Genomic DNA, 22,715 nt, shown 5'->3' with positions numbered 1-22,715 from the left:
TCTTCATATAAAGCAGTACTACTTATCAAATACTTCTTATTTCATAATTAGATTATAAAAAATATGAAGGTCTCAGCAACACCTCGTTCAGTTTCCACAATGCCTAGCATAGTTGTAAAAACATTACAAGTAATAGGTTAACGTTTGACAAAATGGTCTTAAATAACATACTGTACTAAACTTTCAGGGACTTTGTTATAAAACTTTTTGCATGAATCATTAAATTTTAGGCTCTAATTAGAAAATTGTGGTATTTGATGAGGGGCAAGAGTTTGTAGAATAGCTGTTAATTGTTCCATATGTTACAGGCTGTCTCAAAAGCTGGATCCTGGGTGGGGGAAATTGGGCTTTGGGTGCAAAAGAAGTCAGAGAATATGTCAGGGCAATACCTTTAAAGACAGAGGAACCTCAAAATCGAGAGGGGATTTGGTAACATCCCACCACTACAATGTGGTGGTGGTACATGGGAAGTCCTGCCAGTCAGGAAAATAAGGAGTCATCAAGGCAGCTTGTCAAGATGGATGTCATAACAGGCAGAGGGAGCACTGAGAAGAGTGACCAGAGGCAGCATTCAGAAAACCAGACAATATGCCGAGATGGGTTGTGAGATCACAGTGAGGAGGCTTAAGTGGCACAGCACCTGAAGCACCCCTGTTAGGACCCCAGTCCTAAATGGATTTGAGTCCACAGAAAAAATTAAAGCGATGTGTAAGACAGCATTTAAAGAACATGAGTGCTGGAATCAGATACCTGGTTTCAAAGCTCAGACTTTTAATTTAAGAGTTCTTAGGAGCTTGGATAAGTTACTTGCACTGTCTAAGCCTCAGTTTCCTTCTCGGGAAAACCTCGTAGAGATGTTGTGAGACTCAGATGTGATAATTTTGTGAAACTCTTATCAGTGCCTGGCAGATAGGAAAGGTTACATACTTACTAAAGTAGTATTAGTATTGCCACACTAGGTTGTAAAGTGTATCTTCTAGAAACCAGTTCCAATAACTTGCTGGTGAATTCCCTAAGTAGAGAACCTTGAAACACATTGTTTCATCATAACAAAGAACATGGTTGACTCAAAGCCTAGACTCATGCTGAAACATACCTTAACATATGCCTGGCCCCTGAAGGGCCTTAGTAAATATTTATTGAATAAATTATGTCACCTTGAAGAAGCGCAGGGAATACAGAATTGCAGAGCATGCCAATAAGATAATAAACAATTCCTTATCATTTGTCTAAAAACATGGCAATTTGTCTTCATTGAGCAAGATGAAATATATATATATATATATATATCTTTTTAAGATTTTATTTATTTATTTGACAGAGGGATAGAGAGAGAGCAGAAGTAAGCAGAACAGCGGGCAGAGGGAGAGAGAGAAGCAGGTTCTCCGCTAAGCAGGGAGCCTGATGCGGAGCTCAGTCCCAGGACTCTGGCACCATGACCTGAGCCGAAGGCAGCCACTTAACCAACTGAGCCACCCAGGTGCCCCAGAAATATATATCTTATAAGTAAATAGCTTTGTTCTCTTAGTCTAGAAAGATGATCATGAGGTGGAGAAGAAATGATCATGATAGAAAAGCAGAGAATAATATTGCTAAGTGTGAGTGGGAAAATGAAAATTTTGCAAACTGGTGATTTTTTTTTTTTTTCAGAAAAATCATGAAGGAGCCAATTTTTCTTTCTCTAGAGAACAATTTGCAAAATTTGATTTTTTCTTTAAGTGTGTAGGGAAAGGTTAGTTTATACTTCTGTCAATTCATTTGTTTGTTTATTATATTTCTTCAAATATTTCCTTGTATTTTATTGCATGAACAATTTTCATGAAATTGTTTCTTCAAATAAGACATGTTTTGCAGCTCTAAGGTAATCTTGTTATCTTCTGCATGTTCCAAAAAATGAAGCCCAATGATTAGGTTTTTACGTATCTAAAATAGAGGCAAAAAAGAAACAAACATCTATTATAGGAAAAGGAAAAGGAACTTAGAAATTTTTCCAAATAGATATTCTGTTCAGTAAGAAGTTAGTCGTGGTGAAAACTTAGTGTCAGAAAGCCAGGTTCCAAGTCAAAACTATTCCCTTTTGGGGGTTGGGGGTGGAATCATTTTAAACTTTGCTTTCCTTAATTAGGAGCTAGCGTTCATCTGACTTGCTGTACTTGGTTTGCAAGAATGCTTTGGAGAACTAACTAAATTAAATAATATATAAAGTGTTTTTAAAATCAGTGTTTCCCATGATATTTTTGGAAGAACACTAGTCTTTTGAGTTTCTTCATGGAAGGGGATGGGAGTCAAGTTTCCCTCATTAGACAGTTTAGAAAATGCTATCTATGATATCCATGTCTTGAAGGTGAATACAGTCTTTTCACTTATAAAAGCCCCATAATTAGGAACCTATTTAATTTTGAGAATATGCCAATTAAACACGTTTTGCCTTAGAATGCTTACACAAATGTGAAATATCACCAACTGACCTTTTTGCACATAAGGTCTATCTTCTATTCCTGTCCAGTAGACCCTATATACTCGCTCCACTTCCCATTATCTGATATATAAGACATCAGAAGGATTATGTATCTGCACAGATCATTTAACGGCATAATAGAATGTTATACTTTCTGGAGTGCTGGCATCTAAATATAGAAGCTGGGCTACAGAGATATGATTTGTTAAAAATTACACTTTAAATCTAACACCAAGACTAGATGGGATTTATGCATTCATGTCTCTAGCCAGATAGATTAACAGGAAATAAAAAAAGTATTCCAGATGTGTCTCCATTGCTATGCATTTGATAGCAGATTGGGGAAAAAAAATCCAGATATTTGAGATATTTGAGCTGTTTTTCAGCTTTTATATACAATAAGCACATCTAGATTTACAAATTCCAATTTTTCTATTTTAACAACCATACTTTAAATCTTGCCTTTCTCCAAAACACAAACTGAGTAATAGGATGGAAGAAGGGGGGGGTCATATTTTATGGGTGAAATGTTACTAACACTGATTTTTTTTGAAGGTATTGATCAGTCGTTGATTTTCTGTCTTTGAATTCTTTGTTGTTGGCTCTCAAATATCAACACTTTTTTACCTAGTCAACTTGAAATTCTGGACTTAGTTAGGGATCAAGGGGTAGGCTCCAGAATACGGACAAGATTCTGTCTACTGACGGCCTGTCCCAAGTTTTCCTGATAGAAATCACTCTTTCTCCCCCCAAAATTACAGTATCAAATTCACCCACATATAAACATTAATTTCAGTGGAACCTCAGTGTATCAGTCCAGAAGACAGACTTAGAACATCTAGATTTGGTTGTATTTTTTTTTTTTGTTTTTTGGTTTTTTTTTAAATCTTCCATGTACCTCTAATTTGAAGGATTCTTGGTGATGGATGGAAAATATCACGTATCTTTGTACTATTGCTACCTGATAAGAAGTCAAAAAAAGTTTGAAACAGTATAAGAGAAGATGACAGAAGGGTTTTTGTTTTTTTTTAAGTATTGTTTTATATATACTCCCTCCCAGTCCCCGTCCCCCGCCCTTAGCTGCTTCGATTATAGGGAAAGGAGAAGACTCATTATATTTATCATGTGTTTGCAGCAACCCTGGAATCCAAAGCTAGACTGAAGCTTTTCCAGATTTGATAAAGAGAAGAATGACTCGGAGATGTGTGGATAGGCTTATGGGTATACATGAATACAAAATCATGCATCAGACCTCAGCTGATTTTCTTGCTGTGCAAATATTGAATTGGTCCTTTTTCTTTTTCTTTTCTTTTTATTTCTTGGGCCAGTGTTACTTAATAGAATCCCTAAGACTTAAAGCTCTTTAAGATGTTGTTGTCAACTGTTCGTTACAAGCTAGCCACCTGCAAGTTGACTGTTTTGAGAACCAGGCAAGATACAGGCGTATCTCTTGTTTTTAGCAGTTAATGAAGAGGCTTCAACTTACGGTTTTTCTCACAAAATTTTACTATATGAAACTGGCATTAATCTGTGCTAACTACTGCTACAACTAAAGCAAATTACGTTCCAGTTGTGATGGATGGTATGAGCAGACAGACAACTCTTACCAAAACTTGTATGAAGGTCTCTGAGTTCCGAGAATCCAGTTGGTTACATTGATTGTGGCCCCATTGATCTAAATGTCAGCCAGTGACATCTGTATACAGGAGGATGGATTGTTCTATCAGGTCTTGTGGCTGAAGTAATATTGTGTGCATTTATTCCTCTGACATGTTAGTTTTATTTTGTTCTAGGTTATTATGAATGTACCTTTGCAAAAGTTTGCAGATGAAGTTTGCAAAAAATGCTAAAAGATAACTACTTACAGTAGGAGCTCATTTAAACTGTAGACCTTCTGCCAGCTGAGCATGAAATGGGCACACATTTACACACAACAACCAGGTGATCTCATTCTCACCTGAGGCCAGGAGGGCCTTCACCTAGGGTGACACAGCCCTCAGTTCGTTGACCTCAGAGCAGATGCATCTCTGCCATCACTGATGTCTAAGATCACAGTGAGGGGAAGGATGGTGGTGGATACACTAGAAGGTGCAAGTTTGTGGCAGTTCACACTTACCCTTAGCCTCTGTTAGATGAAAAGCAAAAGGAAAACTTCTTTGCTGCCACTTACTGTAAACTCTCAGGTACCAAACTAGAGAGAAAAATGTGATCCAGATCTTTTTAAAATCACCGAAAATCTGCCTAATAATAATATCAGTTAACTTTTACTATGTACCAGGCATCATTTCAAGTATTTTATACACATTAAATAATTAAGTCCTAGTCACATTTCCGATTTAGGCACATTATTCTTATGCCATTTTACATACAAAGAAATGGAAGTCAAAAGCTGGGAAATGCAGAGCTCCAATACACTCTGGCAGTCTGTCTCCAAGGACTGTACTCCTAAAATTATGTTCCACACCTTGAGACTTTCCTTGTAGTCATGCCTGCTCCCGGCTAAAGCAAAAATGGAGAAAGAGAAGGGAGTCCAAAAGTCTTCACTACAACAAGAAGGCGGAAGCGCATTGACCCTTATTATCTGAAAAGTCCATTTTAATTGCATTATTTCTCATCCTCAGGACAGTAATGAAATCCTAAGAAATTTGGTTTTCATAACTCATGTATCCAGAGGGAGTAGAGGTTGGCATGGAGGAAAAGGGTTAATTTAAAAGGAACGTCGTGATGGCGGCCTTCAGCTGCTGCTCCTTTGCTTCTCTCTTGCTGATGACTCTTGCCTAGTGGCCTTTGAGAATTAGCTGAAACTATGAATATCTCCTTATTGAGAATTAGATATAAAATAAATAGAAGTCACCCAAGTAGCAGGAAAATTATGGGTTTCTTCCTACCAAAGATGCTGAGGTCTTTACCTGAGCAGTGACCAAAATTTGTATATTTTGAAGGAGTGAATGTCTTTGTCATTCCCTTGAGACTTCAGAAAATCACTTTTCAACTCACACCAGTGGTGGCATCTGTTATATTAGTCATTAGGGGATGAACTCTGAAACTTTCAGAGACCAGGTGATTGTTAGAAATGAGAGGAAAGGGAATGTTTAGGGTGACTCAGGTTTCTTTCTTTCTTTCTTTCTTTCTTTCTTTTAACCTACAGCATTTTATTTTATTTTAAAATTTTTATTTATTTATTTGACAGACGGAGATCACAAGTAGGTAGACAAGCAGGCAGAGAGAGAGGAAGGGAAGCAAGCTCTCAGCTGAGCAGAGAGCCTGATGTGGGGCTCCATCCCAGGATTCCGGGATCATGACCTGAGCTGAAGGCAGAGGCTTTAACCCACTGAGCCACCCCGGCACCCACCAGGCACCCCGTGACTCAGGTTTCTGACCTAGATGGCAGGCCATTTACCAAGAGAGGAAACACCAGAAGAGTAAGTTTGGATGGAAAGACACTGATCCCATTGTTGGCATCATTCATTTACATGAACAAACCTAAAAGACACTTGGATAAAAGATTCTGGAATTTAGGGGAGAGAGCTGAGCTTCCCTTACCATTTTGTTTACTAGGTTTACTGAGTCTTCTTATAATCATCCGCTTTCTACATTCACGTTTATAGCATCTCTCTGGGAATTATATGCTATTTCCCCTTTATAAGACATCAAAAGATGGTGATTTCAAGGGGCCTTAAATGAAGTATGGATTGAAAAAGAATGCGATTGGAAAATGGATAAGAAAGTGTGCTCTTCTCTCAACCCTGGCAAACGGGCAGTAATGAGAATTAACAAAGCCATTGCCACAGTGCTTTACTTCTGAGAAAGGCACCTCACGTCCCCACCAATACCACTGTGTAATAGCACATGCTTCCTTCTGTTTGGCATGCCATTTATAATTTAGACCTTGTACTCATCACTGATTACACCGATTATATCTCTCTGTCTCATTATGAACTAAATCATTCAGATGTTTGATAGGAAAGTAGGCAGAAGTCCCCATATTAAGGCTGTATTACTCCTAAATAACTTGTTAAAAAGATAAGTTGATTCTAATTCTCCCCTTTCCTCCCTCTCATATGTTTGAATATAATAATCCTGAAGGCAGGATAAAGAAGGGGAAAACATGATACCTTTAACTTATCACAGCTAAATATCTGGAATGAATACTCAACTTCAGAGTTGAATATTAAAATAAAGCAACACTATTAGAATTAAATAATATAAGTACTAAGGAAATATTGCTTAACATGAATCCAAAAAAATATAGAATAGAATGTATGCATACACTAAAAATGTTAGTTAGTTAAATCCTTCTTTTTTTTTAAGATAAAATATCGTAACTTTTATAAAAACTTTTGCTTTTAGTGATGAATTTCCATTGATTACATAAGAATTTTCTAGGCAGGTTGAATCAGGAAAATTTTTGTCTTGATCTCCAAATGGTATTTCCTCCAGACTTCGGAATAATTTATATTCACCCCATGGATATGTCATCAATCTGTTAAGTGTGAATGGACACTATTCTTTCCTGTACTTGACCAAATGTTTCATTTCCTGAAAATTAAGTTACTTAAATGCAACAAACAGATGGCCAGAGAGTCCAGTAGTAGATTATTCTGCCATGAAATTTATTATCTGAATTCCTGAGGTAGGCCTGAGCAGTTAGCACAATTCTTTCTGAACACCAGTCTGCCATAGTGTTTTGGTCATCAAGACACTTTTAAGTTAATTCAGTTACTTTGGACATTAGTAGGAAAAATTGAGAAGCTATTTCATATTTTATATAGAAGAGTAAAATTGTGAACAAGTGACATGGACTACTTGGGTTGAAGCTTATCTCAGAGTTACCCTTAAGGAATTAAAAAGGTGATATGAATTGTAATAGAATATAATGCCTTGAATTTTTTTTTTTTTAATTTCCAATCTCCAAATATTATCTTCTCTAGAGTGGAGAAGTATTCATCAGTATAGTATGGAGGATGTGGATAAATAAGGCATGATTCTTTCTATTCTCTTTTCTTTTGTTACTGCCAAATACAAAAACAAGTTTGGTCATTTGGTTCAATGCAAAAAATATAGCTTATGAGTGAGCATCTATGATGCCATGTCTCAGCTACACATGATAATCTTTAAAAATGTCAACTTGTTATATATCAGCTCTGCAGGGGGAAAAAAATCTTTCCTCTTGGAAAGATTTTTCAACTACCACTCAATCTTCTCTTTAGCCAACCCATAAAGCATAAAGGTTTTTATAAAAGAGCAAGGGCCAAGTGCAGCAAACGTATTAGTCTAAACTTTTCTGAAACATCTCTACCAGTTGTGTATACATGACTTTTAGTTCAGTGTTAAAGAATTTTTTTTTAATTTTTTTTTTTTTTGACAGAGATCACAAGTAGGCAGAGAGAGAGGAAGGAAAGCAGTCTTCCTGCGGGGCTCGATCCCAGGACGCTGGGATCATGACCTGAGTCGAAAGCAGAGGCTTTAACCCACTGAGCCACCTAGGCACCCATGTTACTGAATTTTTTATCAATCTATATACCTAACTATAAAGTCCTTTATTAAAAATAACAAAATTTTCCCTTATCCCTTTCATAAAGATGTTAGTAGGGGACGTTTCAGAGTCCTTCAGAGTTTATAGATAAGTAAAGTTAACAAGATAGTTGACAGTGAACAATCTCCTTAGTCTGTTCCATACTTTTGGCCTAAAACGTTCTGGGAATACATCAAAGAGATAAGCCCATTTAAGTCCTCACCTCTATATAGGGGCTCCTTAAATCATGTTGTAGAATAGGGAAAAGGAAAAAAGAAATACTGACATAGAACATTAGTATTTTTAAGACCTCACTTACTTAGAGGAATGCAAGTAGAAGAAGCACATGAGAAACCACCTTGCGTTTATATTTGGATAATTTAGGTAGGAGAGCTTCCTGGCCATTTCCTGACTCCCCTTCTCCCCTGTCCTTCCTGAGCCCCTTTACATTGATCTTCTTCACACTCCAGTTTTCCTGGGTCTACACGGGAGACCCCTTGCCTTGCTATCTTCTATCGGTCTCTTGCTTTCCTAATCATTTTTCCTGCTCCTCACTCAGTCAACAAAGCCTTGGTCATTTAAGAAAGCAAAACTCAGAGATGCATGGGTGGCTCAGTGGGTTAATGCCTCTGCCTTCAGCCCAGGTCATGATCTCAGGGTCCTGAGATCGAGCCCCACATCGGGCTCTCTGCTCAGCAGGGAGCCTGCTTCCCCATCTCTCTCTCTGCCTGCCTCTCTGCTTCCTTGTGATTTGTCTGTCAAATAAATAAGTAAAATCTTAAATTTAAAAAAAAAAAAAAGCAAAATTCAGAGATGCATGGGTGGCTCAGTGGGTTAAGCAAAGCCTTCGGCTCAGGTCATGATCTTCAGGTCCTGGGACTGGGCCTTGATAAGGCTCCCTGCTCAGTGGGAAGTCTGCTTCTCCCTCTCCCTCTGCCTGCCACTCCCCTTGCTTGTGCTCTCTCTGTCTCTCTCTCTCAAATGAATAAATACAATCTTTTTTAAAAAAGAACGAAAGAAAGAAAGAAAGCCAAACTCTTCAGAATACTGCTTAAATGCTTAAAGTTAGAATAAATTTTAAAAAGAAGCAGTTCAGAAGATATTCACAGAGGAAGGTACACTTAGCACATTTCATAGTGGACTTGCCCCAGGAGAAAAATAACCCAGGCAGGACTCTCATGTCACTCTTTTTTTTTTTTTTTATAGATTCTATTTATTTATTTGAGAGAGAAACACAGCAAGAGAGGGAACACAAGCAAGGGGAGTGGGAGAGGGAGAAGCGCTGAGCAGGGAACCTGATGCGGGGCTCGTTCCTAGGACCCTGGGATCATGACCTGAGCAAAAGGCAGATGCTTAACAACTGAGCCACCTAGGCACCCCTCTCATGTCATTCTTAGACCCTTTACTGACATCATTGATTTAAAAGAGGATAGCTAAAATGCCCAGATACCCCAGAGGCTGATGATCTTTCTACCTGGTGTGGCTTCTTTGGATCCAGGAAGTGGATTCAAGACCATGTGACAGCCTGGGCATGGGTTCAGGTACGAGCAGTGCTATCGTTGGTCTTCCATAATGCATATCAAATGCATCCATGGAGTCATTTGTTAGCATCTCCCACTTAACAATCTGGCACCCCCATGCTGGCCAAAGCCCCAGCAGCTGTCCAGTCTTATTTGTAATCAGTCAGGACAAATAAAGTAGCAGTTTTGGTCATCTCATCCTCCCCCTCCCACCCATGTGCTTCAGCTCTGACTCTGGAGGGCTAGTCTATCCCGAAGTAGCCAGTTTTGACCAGTTAACAGTGTGACAGTTTCAAGGACAGTGACTCCAGCCCTCTGGAGGTGAAAGGCTTTGGGGTTGAGGGGTAGACATCAGCTCAGACCACATTCAGAAATTTGTTATTCCCTGACCACATTAATGGTGACAGAATTGGGCACCAAGGCACCAAAATCCAAAAGACCCATCAGATGTATGAGGTAGAGATCAACACGGCCCAAGTAGGGGCAGGGCATCCTGACAAACGGGTCGTCATCATGGGAGCTTCTGCCAGCCTCCGTATCCAGTTCACGCCAGGCTCTCCTTGCCCATGGGCAGAAGGAGGACAGCAATGGTACAGACTCACCTGTGGTCCCTTCTGCTGCTCACCAGCCAGTATCCATCTGTGAGGTCTAAATAGCAAGCTGTCTGCGGTTTCGAGAAGTTTGTGAGAATTTCATTTTACATGCACTTTTATCCCTGATGGAGAATTTTTTTTTTTTCTAAAATCATTTATTTATTTTTTTCTCTGTTCAGCTGTTCGTGCATTTCAGTGAGTCCCTGATTTTTTTCTTCAGGTAGTTTATGTTCATGATGATTTTTTTTCTTTTTGTTTCTCATTGAAATGTAAGTGGAATGTATAAGAGTTCTTTTAATGTTAGGATTTTGTTGTTGTTGTTGTACCCAGAAGAAAAATAAGATAAAGGTCAGATGATCGAAGGCTTTGTTGATGACCCCACAGCCACATTCAGACTGAAGCATCCTCCTAAGGGTCCATCTAATGTTAAGAGTAATTTTACTTGATATATGTGACAATTAACATGTCAAGCCAAATGCAACCTCTCATGAGCCATTGCTTTATTGTGGAAATATTTATTGAGTGCTTGAGAACCACAGAGGACGACCACGTAGCCCGGGGTACCAAACAGAATGTGAACTAAATAATTTTTTTTTTTCACGGTTTTCCTGGCAGTCTTCACTCTGTGTTAGAGCACTGATAGAGCGGTTCCGAAAGGTTTATGACTAATGTGCTTCTTCAATGCCGTCAGATGTGCTGCAAGTACAGATTTCATCTTGTCGACGTTAACTTTCTATCAAGGGTGTAGAGATGGCCTGGTATGCTTATTTAGGGTGGTGTGCTTAATATTGGAGATGATCCTGCGAAATTTGGATTTCTCAATATGGCATTCTAATTAAAACCTAATTAGCAATTCACTGTGCTGGAACTTAGGTTTTTCAGCGTAGAAAAAAATAATTTCACTCTGCATAGAAAGTAAAGATATATTTTTTGGAGACATTAGAATTTCAAAAATATAAGGCAGCACATGTGGAATTCAGAAATGTTAAGAATCCAAAGTGTGGGTTTCTCCATAGCTTTAAGCTTGAACAGTTTTATATAATCAGTGAGCTTGCCAAACAGTATCAAAAAACTCATTTTCTTCAAGTGCTTTATTTATCTTTAATAGAACCTTCATCACCCTGGTGTTGTAAATTTGGAGTGTATGTTTGAGACGCCTGAAAGAGTGTTTGTTGTTATGGAAAAACTCCATGGAGACATGTTGGAGATGATCTTGTCAAGTGAAAAGGGCAGGTTGCCAGAGCACATAACGAAGTTTTTAATTACTCAGGTAAGAAATCAATTAGAGGCAGGAAAATAAAAAGATAATATTCAATATCAAATGTTACCACTGTTTTACTGCAGCTTCCTAGCCTTGTTTAGTCCCGAGTCCCAAGTCTGACTTACACTCAGAAAGGTGGCGGGGGGTTTATTGTATTATTTTATTTTTATCTGTGGTCTCCAGAATCCAGCGTACCAAGGGAGTCACGCGTGTGCAGGCCCTTGTATTAAAACTACTCATGAAACTTTCAGTTGCACAGTGGCTGAGTCCTGGTTCTTTGAAATGATTCAAGAATGGATGCCCCTGGAAGCTAGTCCTGCCATCTGTTATCTACACCTGTCTTGGTTGCTGTATCAATACCATAATAGGCCACTCTTTCCACTGACGTTTCCTTAGAAACCTGCCATGTGAATTTAGCTCATTTCCGTGTCTTGCATATACAGAGGCTTAACTGTTCACTGTGGGTTTTCTCGTGGCCCCTCCAATTTATGTCCTAGTAAAAAAACATTTTGAAATAAACTCATAGACCAAAATAAGATTATCTTGATGATTTTCTTCTCTCTAGATACTTGTGGCTCTGCGGCATCTTCACTTTAAAAATATCGTTCACTGTGACCTCAAACCAGAAAACGTGTTGCTGGCATCGGCAGATCCTTTCCCCCAGGCAAGTCTGAAAGCCTCTCTCAGCAAAGCCAGCTGACGGCAGCACCAGTACTGGCTCCCCTGCGATATTTTTTTCTCAAAAGCTTTATTTGTTTCACGTTTTACCTGTTCGTTTTCATTCCCTTGCTTCCTTCTTAGATCTTGGGGACTACGGCTTTGTTACTCTGGCTTCTCGGTTCAGCCTCCCCGAGTGCAACAATGAGCCTTCTCCTTGTGCTCATTCAGCGGCCAGTGTAGGCACAGCCTGCAGCGGGGGCAACCCCAGGCCAGTGCTGAAAGCTGGGGCCAGAGAGGGTGGAGAACACTTCCCAGGGACTTATTTAAGTTCAGCGTTGTTCTGAGGGACAAGGGCAAACATTTCTGGTTTTCCTCATCTCAGAGGATAGAAAACTACTGCACATCTCCCCAGGGAATCTTCTATCTGACATGACCTAAGGCGACTGTCCATCTTGCTTCCCTGACATCTTCAGGTCCTGTCTAGGTTCCCGTGCAGACCTGAGTTTGAGGATTATTGTAGGTAACATGACGGGTCCCTGTGCTGATCCCTTAACCTTTATTTATAATAAGACCTTGTGTTCAATCTGTCACTTCCAGATTTGTGTGATGTTTTTCTGCCTGGTAAAAGAATATTACCCACTTCTGAGTATACATATTTTCACATTTATCTCTTGGTTTTGGGGGGGAAGGAAGGGTGAATGTTTAGGTGATTTTTTTTTATGAATGAAAATATACTTTTGTAGCAGTACTTCAGCCACTGTCTTCAAGTATATAAAATGGAAAGTAGCTATTATTTCTGTCATGCATGAGAAGTCTATAAGGATATGCAAAGTATTCTAATTGTCTTTGGTAGACCTGGGCTAAGACACACATAGACACACAATCTCTGACTTTACCATTTCTGTAAACCATTATTACCAACAGGTGAAACTTTGTGACTTCGGTTTTGCCCGGATCATTGGAGAAAAGTCTTTCCGGAGGTCAGTGGTGGGGACCCCAGCTTACCTGGCTCCTGAGGTTCTAAGGAACAAAGGCTATAACCGCTCTCTAGACATGTGGTCTGTTGGAGTCATCATCTATGTAAGCCTAAGTGGCACGTTCCCTTTTAATGAAGATGAAGACATACACGACCAAATCCAGAACGCAGCTTTCATGTATCCACCAAATCCCTGGAAGGAAATCTCTCACGAAGGTAATCTGCCATTCATAAATGATAGTGGTTTAATGCTTCAGTGTTACACTATTAATTCAGTTGTGAATTACTAAATTGTTAAATGTTCATTGTAAATTGTCCAGTGGAGCAGAGGCATAAATTAAGGTGGATTGGGAAGGAGTAAAGCAAATGGAGACCAATAACATCTTCTGATGAAGTGTACATATTTTATAGACAAATTGAGTGATACATATTAAGAGGTAAATGAAACAAAAAAACAAAATATTTTGGCATATTGCCTTAGAACTTATAAACATTGGTGTAATGGAAATGGCTAATATCTAATAGGAGTAATCTTTACTAACCATATACTTGTTTCTGTATTCAGCACTTAAATCTCTTATGGACACAAGAACTTTGATAGTGATATTTTAATTATCATATTATATATTAGCATGCCAGTTCTTTGTGTGCTGATTTCCTTCATGTGACATTCTTTAGCCATTTCCCTGGTATTCTATTTTTAGGTTGTTCCTTTTTGATCCTTACATATATAATTACTATGTGTATCTCTGATTGATTTATTTAGGTTAGATTGCCTTGGCAATGTTGCATTATTTTAAGTTAAATTCTTAAAAAATCTTTCCTTCTTAAAGAGAGAGAGTTTGTTTGTTTTTATTTTTTTGTCAGAGAGAGAGAGAGCACACATAAGCAGGCAGAGTGGTAGGCAGAGGCAGAGAGAGAAGCAGGCTCCTTTCAGGACAAGGAGCCTGATGTGGGACTCGATCCCAGGACCCTGAGATCATGGCCTGAGCTGAAGGCAGCGGCTTAACCAACTGAGCCACCCAGGTGTCCCGAGAGAGAGTTTTAAAAGTGGCAGGGGCAATCACGGCAGAGAAAATGTCATATTCAGCACTTTGGAATAGAATTCCCGATGAACATACTTTATTTAAGTATTTATTTAATTCTCACAACAACCCCATAAGATAAGTTTTACTATTATACCTGTAATTCAGATAAGAGCACTGAGGCAAGAGAAGGGACACCACAGGCCAAAATGACAAAGCTAATAAGTGGCAGATCCAGAATTCATACCCAGACAATCTGTGCGTACATCCTTTAACCATGGTTTAATGACTGGTCCTTCTTTAGTTTTCAGGCCACATCTAGTTCTAAGTTCATTCAGATTTTTCATCACTTAAAAAGGCAAATACAGTCATAGATAAACATCTGTTTGACACCTGTTACTGAGTGTGGTGATGTAGGAATCGGAAAAGAGTGTATGTAAACTGCCTGAGATAATTACGTTCTGAGGCTATGGTTGGTATTAAAAGGCAAGAGCTATACATTATCAGGACTTTGAGTTACTATTAGCAACAACCCTTTGACATCTCTAATTAGTTGCAAATTATAGCTGGATGAATATATCTTAAAGAAATCTGTGACCTACAAAAGAACTATCATGTAGCCAAAGCACTAATGAAATATTTAGGATAATTTAACAGAGGCAAAAAGCAAAGTATCATTATGTTTCCTTTCTAGAAGGCAGAAAGGTGGGATTATCACATTAATCTTGTGACAAGTATCCTTGTTAGGAAACACTACCTTTAAATATGGTTGACCATTATGCTTGATACCTGCAATCCAGAAATCCAGTCAAATGACTTGACATTGTTACCACAGTACAAATCTGGAATACCTCTGAAACCAGTCAACATTTTCCTGTTATGCAGGAATCGGAGGACATTAGGAAAAGAGCCTCCACATTTTAAAATCGTTTTCTTGGAGTAGTGGAGTAAATGACGTTCCCTCTCTGGTACCATGGAAATGCGCTGGCCTAGCTGTGTCGATACAACCGATTGAGGCCAGAAACATACAGCTACAGATTGTGAATGTTTAATTATCACTGATAGTAGATACCAGAGACCTAAATATTAATGCCTCAATGAACTGCTGTTGGGAAACCACATATATATCTATAGATATAGATATATCTATATATCTCCAAAGGACAAAACATAAAATATTTTTCAAGGAACTTAAAGTTGAATGGAAAGATGTCAAGTCAAAGGAGGAAGAATCACTGTGGCTTTGACTAGTCACACTAGTATTTTCAGAGGAGATGGAATTTAGGCAAGTCACGAAAATTTGCAAAGAAAGAGATGTAGCATTTCAGAAAGACAATTACATGGGCAATTTAAAAGACATTTATATTTGACCAGGAAGTGCATATTTTACTTGCTGTACATATTTCTATATGCCGAAAATTTCCTACCACTGAGACAAAGTGATGTGGATTCCAGCTCAGGTAGAACCTCACTTTTCTAAACCACTCAAGTCAGTTTGGGAATTAACTGGCATTTCTCCTCAGTATCTTCTTCTGACTCATCCTTGCCTTTGAGGCACAAGAGTTGTACTACTTGCTAATTGAGGCTCTAGATGGCAAATGAGTTACCTAGCTGCTGGTGTATGAACAGAACTAATAGTTGAATATAAAAAAGTCAGTTAAAGATGCCTTAATACAGCTGAGATGTTATAGAAGTAGTTACAGGCCTGGAGTCTGTCCCACTGTCTGGTGGAGAACAAACCATTCTCTCATGAAAAGTAATAATGGGCTGGTACAACATAATTTCAAGCACATGGGATCTGAGAAATACACAAACAAACTAGTATTGGCAAAGGATGGTCACAACTGATCTTAGTGAATTTTTAGTCTCAGTATACTTTAAAACCACACCAAGAACCCTTAACAATCCGTATACAAGGAAATAAAATAAAGCACTTCAAGGGCTCTAAAATCAAAGGTAAGGAGCAACAGTCCAACAGTTCAAGATATCATGCTGCCTGCCGTTCTAATTAGCCGTCAGTTAACCTTCTTCGAGCTTCGATTCCTTAACTGTACCACAGAATAATGATTTCTGCCTATAGAATGAGGTTGTAACAGAGACTGAATGAGATAAAAGGATGGGAAAAGCATCTACAAAGGCAGGTGAGGGGTGAACCAAGGACTTCGAGTTAGGAGGAGGCTAGAACACTAAGCTAAGCAGTTGCTCTGGCGGGTAACCAAGAATTGATTGTATAATTTTAAGAAATTATATGCAAACTGATGTGCATGTTTCCCAAGTATTCTTCAGACATATTGGTAGTTGTATTTTTTTTTTCTTGGCGTGAAAATGCAAAAGAAAAAAGAAAGTTGTAAGGTCTTTTAGCATACATAGATGTGTCAGATGAAAAAATTCCTGGATCCTGCATTTTTTTTTTCTATTGGTGTAGAATTGTACCTGATATAATATAATATATATATTGGAGTGCTAGACTTACCATTGTGCCATTTGAACCTCACAACAGTCCTCCAATATGAAACTTGTTTTCGTTTCTGTAATAGGCAGAAACCAGAAAGGTTAAGTGCCTTGCCTAAAGTCAAACAGTGGTAGGAATTGGACTTGAAGTTACTGCCTTCATTCTTTATATCATACATTGTTGTACATGAAAGGGTGCTTATTTCTCATGGCTTGATGTTTAGGACACTATAGAGAATATTTTAAACTCATTCATTATTTTTGCTATGATAATATAATAAGCCAAGTACTAGCATTCTAGAGATGTGCTCACTAATAATTTAGCAGTGAATTAATTAATCAGGACTCTTGTGTGCAAATAATAGAAACCTATAACTAACTTAAGCAGAAGATAATTTATTGACTCACACAACTGGGAAGTCCAAAAGGTGAATCTCATCTCTTTGGAGCCAGCAGTTCAAGTGTCCTATTCCTCCATCTCTCATCATCTCTGCTTTACTTTATGATGGCTTCCTTCTCAGGTGGACTCTTCATGTGGTGCCAAGTGATCCCCAGCAGCCCTAGGTTTTACATGCTACTCATTGTACATGATCTCAGAATGGAAGAGTAATTATCTCTCAGTAGCCATAGAGTCTCTGAAAGGGGCACTGATTGGCTCTGCTTAAATCCCGTAATACCCTGGGAACAATCCCATTGTCACCGCAGGAACCTGGCTTTGATTGGCCATATAGATGATGGAGAGCCTCTCCAGTTTGGAGAGAGTAAGTTCCTGCAGGGAAAGGATAGTAGGCTAAAAACAAACACAAAAGCATTAACAGATGTCCATTATAAAAATAGATTTTTTTGTGTGAATCAAGGTATGATTTGAAAAATGAGAAAATTGAGGAAAACTTCACTGACCAAATGTTACAGGTAAAGGGGAGATAATAAAATTAAACTTTCAAAGAAAAAAATAACAATAGCTAGCCCTTCTATAACATTTGCATTATAGCCAAGCACTCTATATATATGAACTCATTTACTCATCCCCAACCTTTGAATAGATACGATAATTGTTTCTGTTTGGAAGATGAAGTGCTGTAGACACAGAGGGTTAAGTGACTTGCCTAAGTGGGGCCACGGTGCAAATCCTGTCAGCTAGCTCCAAGGTAGAGGCTCTTATCTACTACATTTACAGCCTCTTGATTATCCTAATGGATTTTGCCATGCTGTCCCATTAAATTTTTAATATGCTTTCAGTAGCTTAGAGCTACAGTAGAAACACAATTTTCAATAATGTCTTAAAATACAGGGAAACAAGATCATGTTGTGATAATGACCTGAGTTGAGAGCTCTTCCACTTAGAGTAATGGTGACCCCATCCAAGTTACTTACTCTCTTAGGTCTCAGTTTTCTTGTCTGAAATATGGTGACAGTAATTCCTAATTCACTGGGTTTTATTAAGTACTAAATGAAATCATACTGGAAAGTGCTTAGCCCAGTGATTGACATAGCTAGAGTACCTTAAATATATGAACACTTTCTGTTTTCCAGCCACTTTACATGATAGGTGTATTTGTCTATATATATGTATTTAGCTATACACACACACTTGTATATAATTACATAAAGTTATATGTGTAACTAAACACATATTTAATTACAGTTATATATAGGTATTTATATATATTTAACCAAATAACACATTATAAATACAGCTAAATAAGAATGCATGTATACATAAAACACTCCAGAATGAATCACATGATTACAACTAATTACATAAGAGAAGACTTTTGGTAATCATGAGATGGGAGTTTGAGAATGTTACAGTTCATTCGAAGCCAGTGTTGTGTGTTTCATCTTGTTTCATGTCGTCATTGTGACTACTAGATGGGTGTTTGACACCATCCAGTTTCCCCATCCAGTTACCCATCAGTGATCAGCTTTATCATATACTAAGTTCAGTTTGGCCCTCAACACATTCATCCTATGACCTTTCTCAGTTCCTTGAAAGGACTTATATACCTATTTTAAAATATTTACTTGATTAGGCAAATTTATCTTATGGAAAGAGCAGCCCATTTTCCCTTAAACATTTTTTAGATAATTGGGTGAAACTAAGGAAAATGATGACTTACCTGATCATGCGTCAATATGCCCTTCCTTTCATTGCATTTTTAGCAATTCCAAAAGAACAAGAGATAGATCAGGCTATTCTCCATGTTTACCACATTTGGTACGAAAATAAGGGTAAATCTTGGATGGACATTGCCAAAACATCAGAAAATTACAAACAAGACTCTGTCTATGATTTAAGAAGTAGATAACAGGAGTGTAGAGCTTAGAAATAGGAACTGGAAAAACTAGCTAATAGAACACAGGAATATTGGCAAGGCAAGGGATTTCTAATAATTTTGCCAAAGAACCTTCTTGATTATGGCTCATTTTAAATAACCCGTCGCAGTCTAGCTCTAGGACTATAGCAGGCATTTTTTAACTTTGGCATGCCAACAATTTCTAGTTAAAAATGGAGATTCCCAGTCTCCATCCCCATAAATAGCAATCCCGCCCTGAGAATGTAAAAAGTCCATGGATCACACTTTCAAAAACGCTGCTCCAGAGCCTTGATCCTCTGAAAGATCTGACAGCTGAAAAGTGTTCTAAATTTTTTTTTCTAAACACTTTTTAAATAAATTCCCAGGATTTAAATATAAGTAAACTATAAAATTCCTAATTCCCAACCTCTTTCTGCACTCACATTTTCTTCATCAGATATTTAATATCAGGACATGTAATTTCTTCCAAATATTAAATGTAGTACAATATACATTGTCATGAGATTGGTAAGAATAGAAAAAGCTTCTTGACCAGTTTCTTCTGTGAAGAATAAAAAAAAAAACATATAAACTCCAGGAAATACAAAAAGTTGTGTAATAAAGTTATATACAATACAGAAGAAACTAACATAGGTGCCATGATTTTGAGCAATTAAAAGAATATGGGAAAAGAGAATCCTTTTTACACATGAAAATTCTCCTTTGAATGGACAGAGTTTTGCAAATTTGATATTATGGGGTATGGGGGGAGGCATTATAATTTTATAGTTCATCATAGTTACATGTAAATTATTCCACATATTATTTGTTTAAAATTTTAGATCACCTTTAGACCAAGCATGTCAGATGTTATTATACTTATGCAAAAGAATGTAGATAATGAAACATCTACAATGCTGAGAAGGAGAACAGAGAAGAGGTGAAGAGAGCTCTAAGAGCCATAGCTTTCACAGAGTTCATGTAAGAGTCTGCCTGGGTGAATGGACTGAGTTATACAAATTTACCTGTATATGATTTAATGTATAATTTAATCTTAAGAGTTAATACTTGTGAATAAATATTCTCTCTATATATTATATACATATTCATAGTATGTGCCAGCCACTGTGTCTAAATTACAAACGTGGCCAATACATTAATTTTAGGATAATCTCATTACTTGGGGGAAAGAGAACAATAAGGTCTAGGAAAAAATGAAATGATTCATTGTCCTTAAAGGAAGGGAATCTGTTTTGTTTTGTTTTGTTTCGTTTTTAAGGTGGTTCTCTCTTTTTTTTTAAGATCTTTTAAAATTTATTTGACACAGAGAGACAAAGCGAGAGAGGGAACACAAGCAGGGCGAGTGGGAGAGAGAAGCAAGCTCCCCGCTGAGCAGGGAGCCTAATGCGGGGGCTGGATCCCAGGACCCTGGGATCATGACTTGAAGGCAGACGCTTAACGACTGAGCCACCAGGTGACCACAAGGTGGTTTTTCTCAAACTCTGTGATAAAGGACCAGTTTTATTTTATCTTGATTTCCAAACATATGGACCAGTACTTTGTAAAATAAAATAAATGTGACAGCAGTATCAGATTGCTATAAAAGTTTCCAAAGACTTGGTCTTACTTTCTATACTTATCTCGCCATAGACCAATGAACAGATTGGCAGTGGTTTATGGACCTCCTCTGAGTAGCACTGGTTTAAATCAGAAGAAATTTTTTAAGTAGTTGAAAGAGGTAATCTCTGGAAAATGGGTCTCATAACGTGATGTGAGGTTTTTATTTTTCATTTTGAACTTCTTTTGCTGATTAATTTAGATCTTTTACCAAGTGCTTGTAATACTTTCATTACAAAATAATCAAAGTGGGGTGCCTGGATGCCTCAGTCAGTTCAGCTTCTGCCTCTTAATCTCAGCTCAGGCCTTTCTCTCAGGGTCGTGGGTTCATGTGCTATGTTGGGCTCCATGCCCAGCATGGAGCGTACTTTAAAAATATATAAAAAATTGGGGCGCCTGGGTGGCTCAGTGGTTAAATCCTCTGCCTTCGGCTCAGGTCATGATCTCAGGGTCCTGGGATCGAGCCCCGCATTGGGCTCTCTGCTCAGCGGGGAGCCTGCTTCCTCCTCTCTCACTCTCTGCCTGCCTCTCTGCCTACTTGTGATCTCTGCCTGTCAAATAAATAAATAAAATCTTAAAAAGAAAAAAAAATATATATATATATATAAAAAAAATGAACAAAAGTGTGTGGGGGGAAAGAAGGCTCCAGAAATAAATGGAGTACAACCTTTTATGTAACTATCATTCTTCCATGCCTGGTCTGAAAATGTCTAAAATTTTAAATATACAAACAATATATGTAATATTTTATATATAAGTCTTATTCACCAAAGAGCCAGGATTATGTTTCCTTTCCCTTAACACCAGCTCTTGCGTTGTGACTGGGCAGATGAAGATGTAACCTTCACTCTAAACCTGTGCCCACACGAAGGAGAATTTTCAACTGTGAAAGTCGTACAAATTCTCTTTTCCTGTATTCTTTCAATTGCTGATAATCGTAACATACATCTTAACATATTCTTTCTTATGTATGACTTTAGCAGGCAGCTTTTGTTTTTCCAAGAGTTTTAGAGGAAGAAGGGAAGTGACATAGATAACTGAGTGATATGGATTGCATAGCTGGTAAAGTGAGATATCATAGTTCTCCAGGGCAAGTCATCATACCAGAATGAGGACAAACCCACAGCAATGGGAAAGCATTTATTAAAGTCAAAAGTACATTTCCATCATTTAATTGAATCGATGTGCTCCATTAGAGACACATGCTGAATCTGGGGAAGGTTAGCAATAGACAGTGAAGATCACCAGAGAAATTACTATTTTTTTTTCTTCTGAGTTTTGATATTCCTTTATGTGCCATCAGGGAGGCATGCAGGCAGTAATCAACACAGAGGCAACCTTGGCAATTGTCTCATGATGAGCCCCCAACCCCCGCAGACAGAGATCATATTCTGTATTCACAGGTGAAGTCTGAAGGAGCACCTACTCTCAAATCACCTGCTGTGTTGTTACTGCTCAGCGTCAGAGTCACATGGTTAGATGGTATTATCAAGAATTAAGAGCTGACAGGAAGCTTTGACATTCCACATATTAAAAGGGGTGGGGGAGGAAAACTCCTTGCATGAATCCTGTAGCTTGTCTTCAGTTCAAAATGATCAAATAATGACAATGCCCCAGTGACATAGGTTTTTTCCACCTGTATACTCAAATAGCCTCAGTGTTAGTATTTCTGCCTCCTCCTTGCCCTGATAAACATAGCTGTAATTTATTCTTCCAGCAGGTCTCAATCCTAGGGTGACATTTATACATAAAGTAGAATACATGGCATCTCGAATCATGGAATGGCTATCATAATATACCACTACATTTATCAAAGCATCTCAATTTTACTTTAAAAGCAATTTTTAACCATTCAGTGTGGTTAATTCAAATAAAATTGGTCACAAGTGTGTTTTTCCCTCAGAAATTGAAGATGAAAAATACAGCCAGTACAAACACAAAGCAAAGCTAAATAAAAGCCTAGCACCAAGAATACCACATGGTATGTTTTCAAAATCCAACAGTGTTCCAGAACGCTAAACACTTAAGTTGGAAGTAGCACTTTGCCATGAAAAGGAACCAGCTGTAGGTCCCTCTTGCACTACATATTGTTCAAAACAAAAAATAACCCCATTGAAAATAAGCCTTGGGTAGATGAGACCCAGAAATCCAAATGTATAAGAAACAAAAGAAAGACAATTGTCATTTTAATAATTAAACTCTGTTTGTAACAGTTTATGAGGCTTGCAGATCCGGCAAGCCTGCTGAATATTAATGAATAGATTGATTTGTCAACATATTAGCACCACTGTCAGACATAACAGCATGGAGGAGAAGTGAGGGGACTAGCCAGTGAACTGCTT

At 38.1% G+C, this 22,715-nt stretch overlaps 1 protein-coding gene across 2 annotated transcripts in view; it reads left to right on the top strand.

Moving 5' to 3' along the window:
* PRKD1 (protein kinase D1) overlaps window positions 1–22,715 on the top strand; it is a 328,405-nt gene that overhangs the window by 293,436 nt on the left and 12,254 nt on the right. For both annotated transcript variants that reach the window (XM_045067697.1, XM_004755158.3), the window contains 3 exons: window positions 11,195–11,356; window positions 11,913–12,011; window positions 12,932–13,199. In XM_045067697.1, coding sequence (XP_044923632.1) covers window positions 11,195–11,356; window positions 11,913–12,011; window positions 12,932–13,199 — 529 coding nt within the window. The remainder of the gene's footprint in view (window positions 1–11,194; window positions 11,357–11,912; window positions 12,012–12,931; window positions 13,200–22,715) is intronic.

The sequence above is a fragment of the Mustela putorius genome, unplaced genomic scaffold, assembly GCF_011764305.1.
Source record: "Mustela putorius furo isolate JIRA1106 unplaced genomic scaffold, ASM1176430v1.1 tig00003898_pilon_pilon_pilon, whole genome shotgun sequence".
Lineage (NCBI taxonomy): Eukaryota > Metazoa > Chordata > Mammalia > Carnivora > Mustelidae > Mustela > Mustela putorius.
Note: the sequence above shows the minus strand (reverse complement) of the source record. Positions and strands in the feature narration are given on the sequence as shown.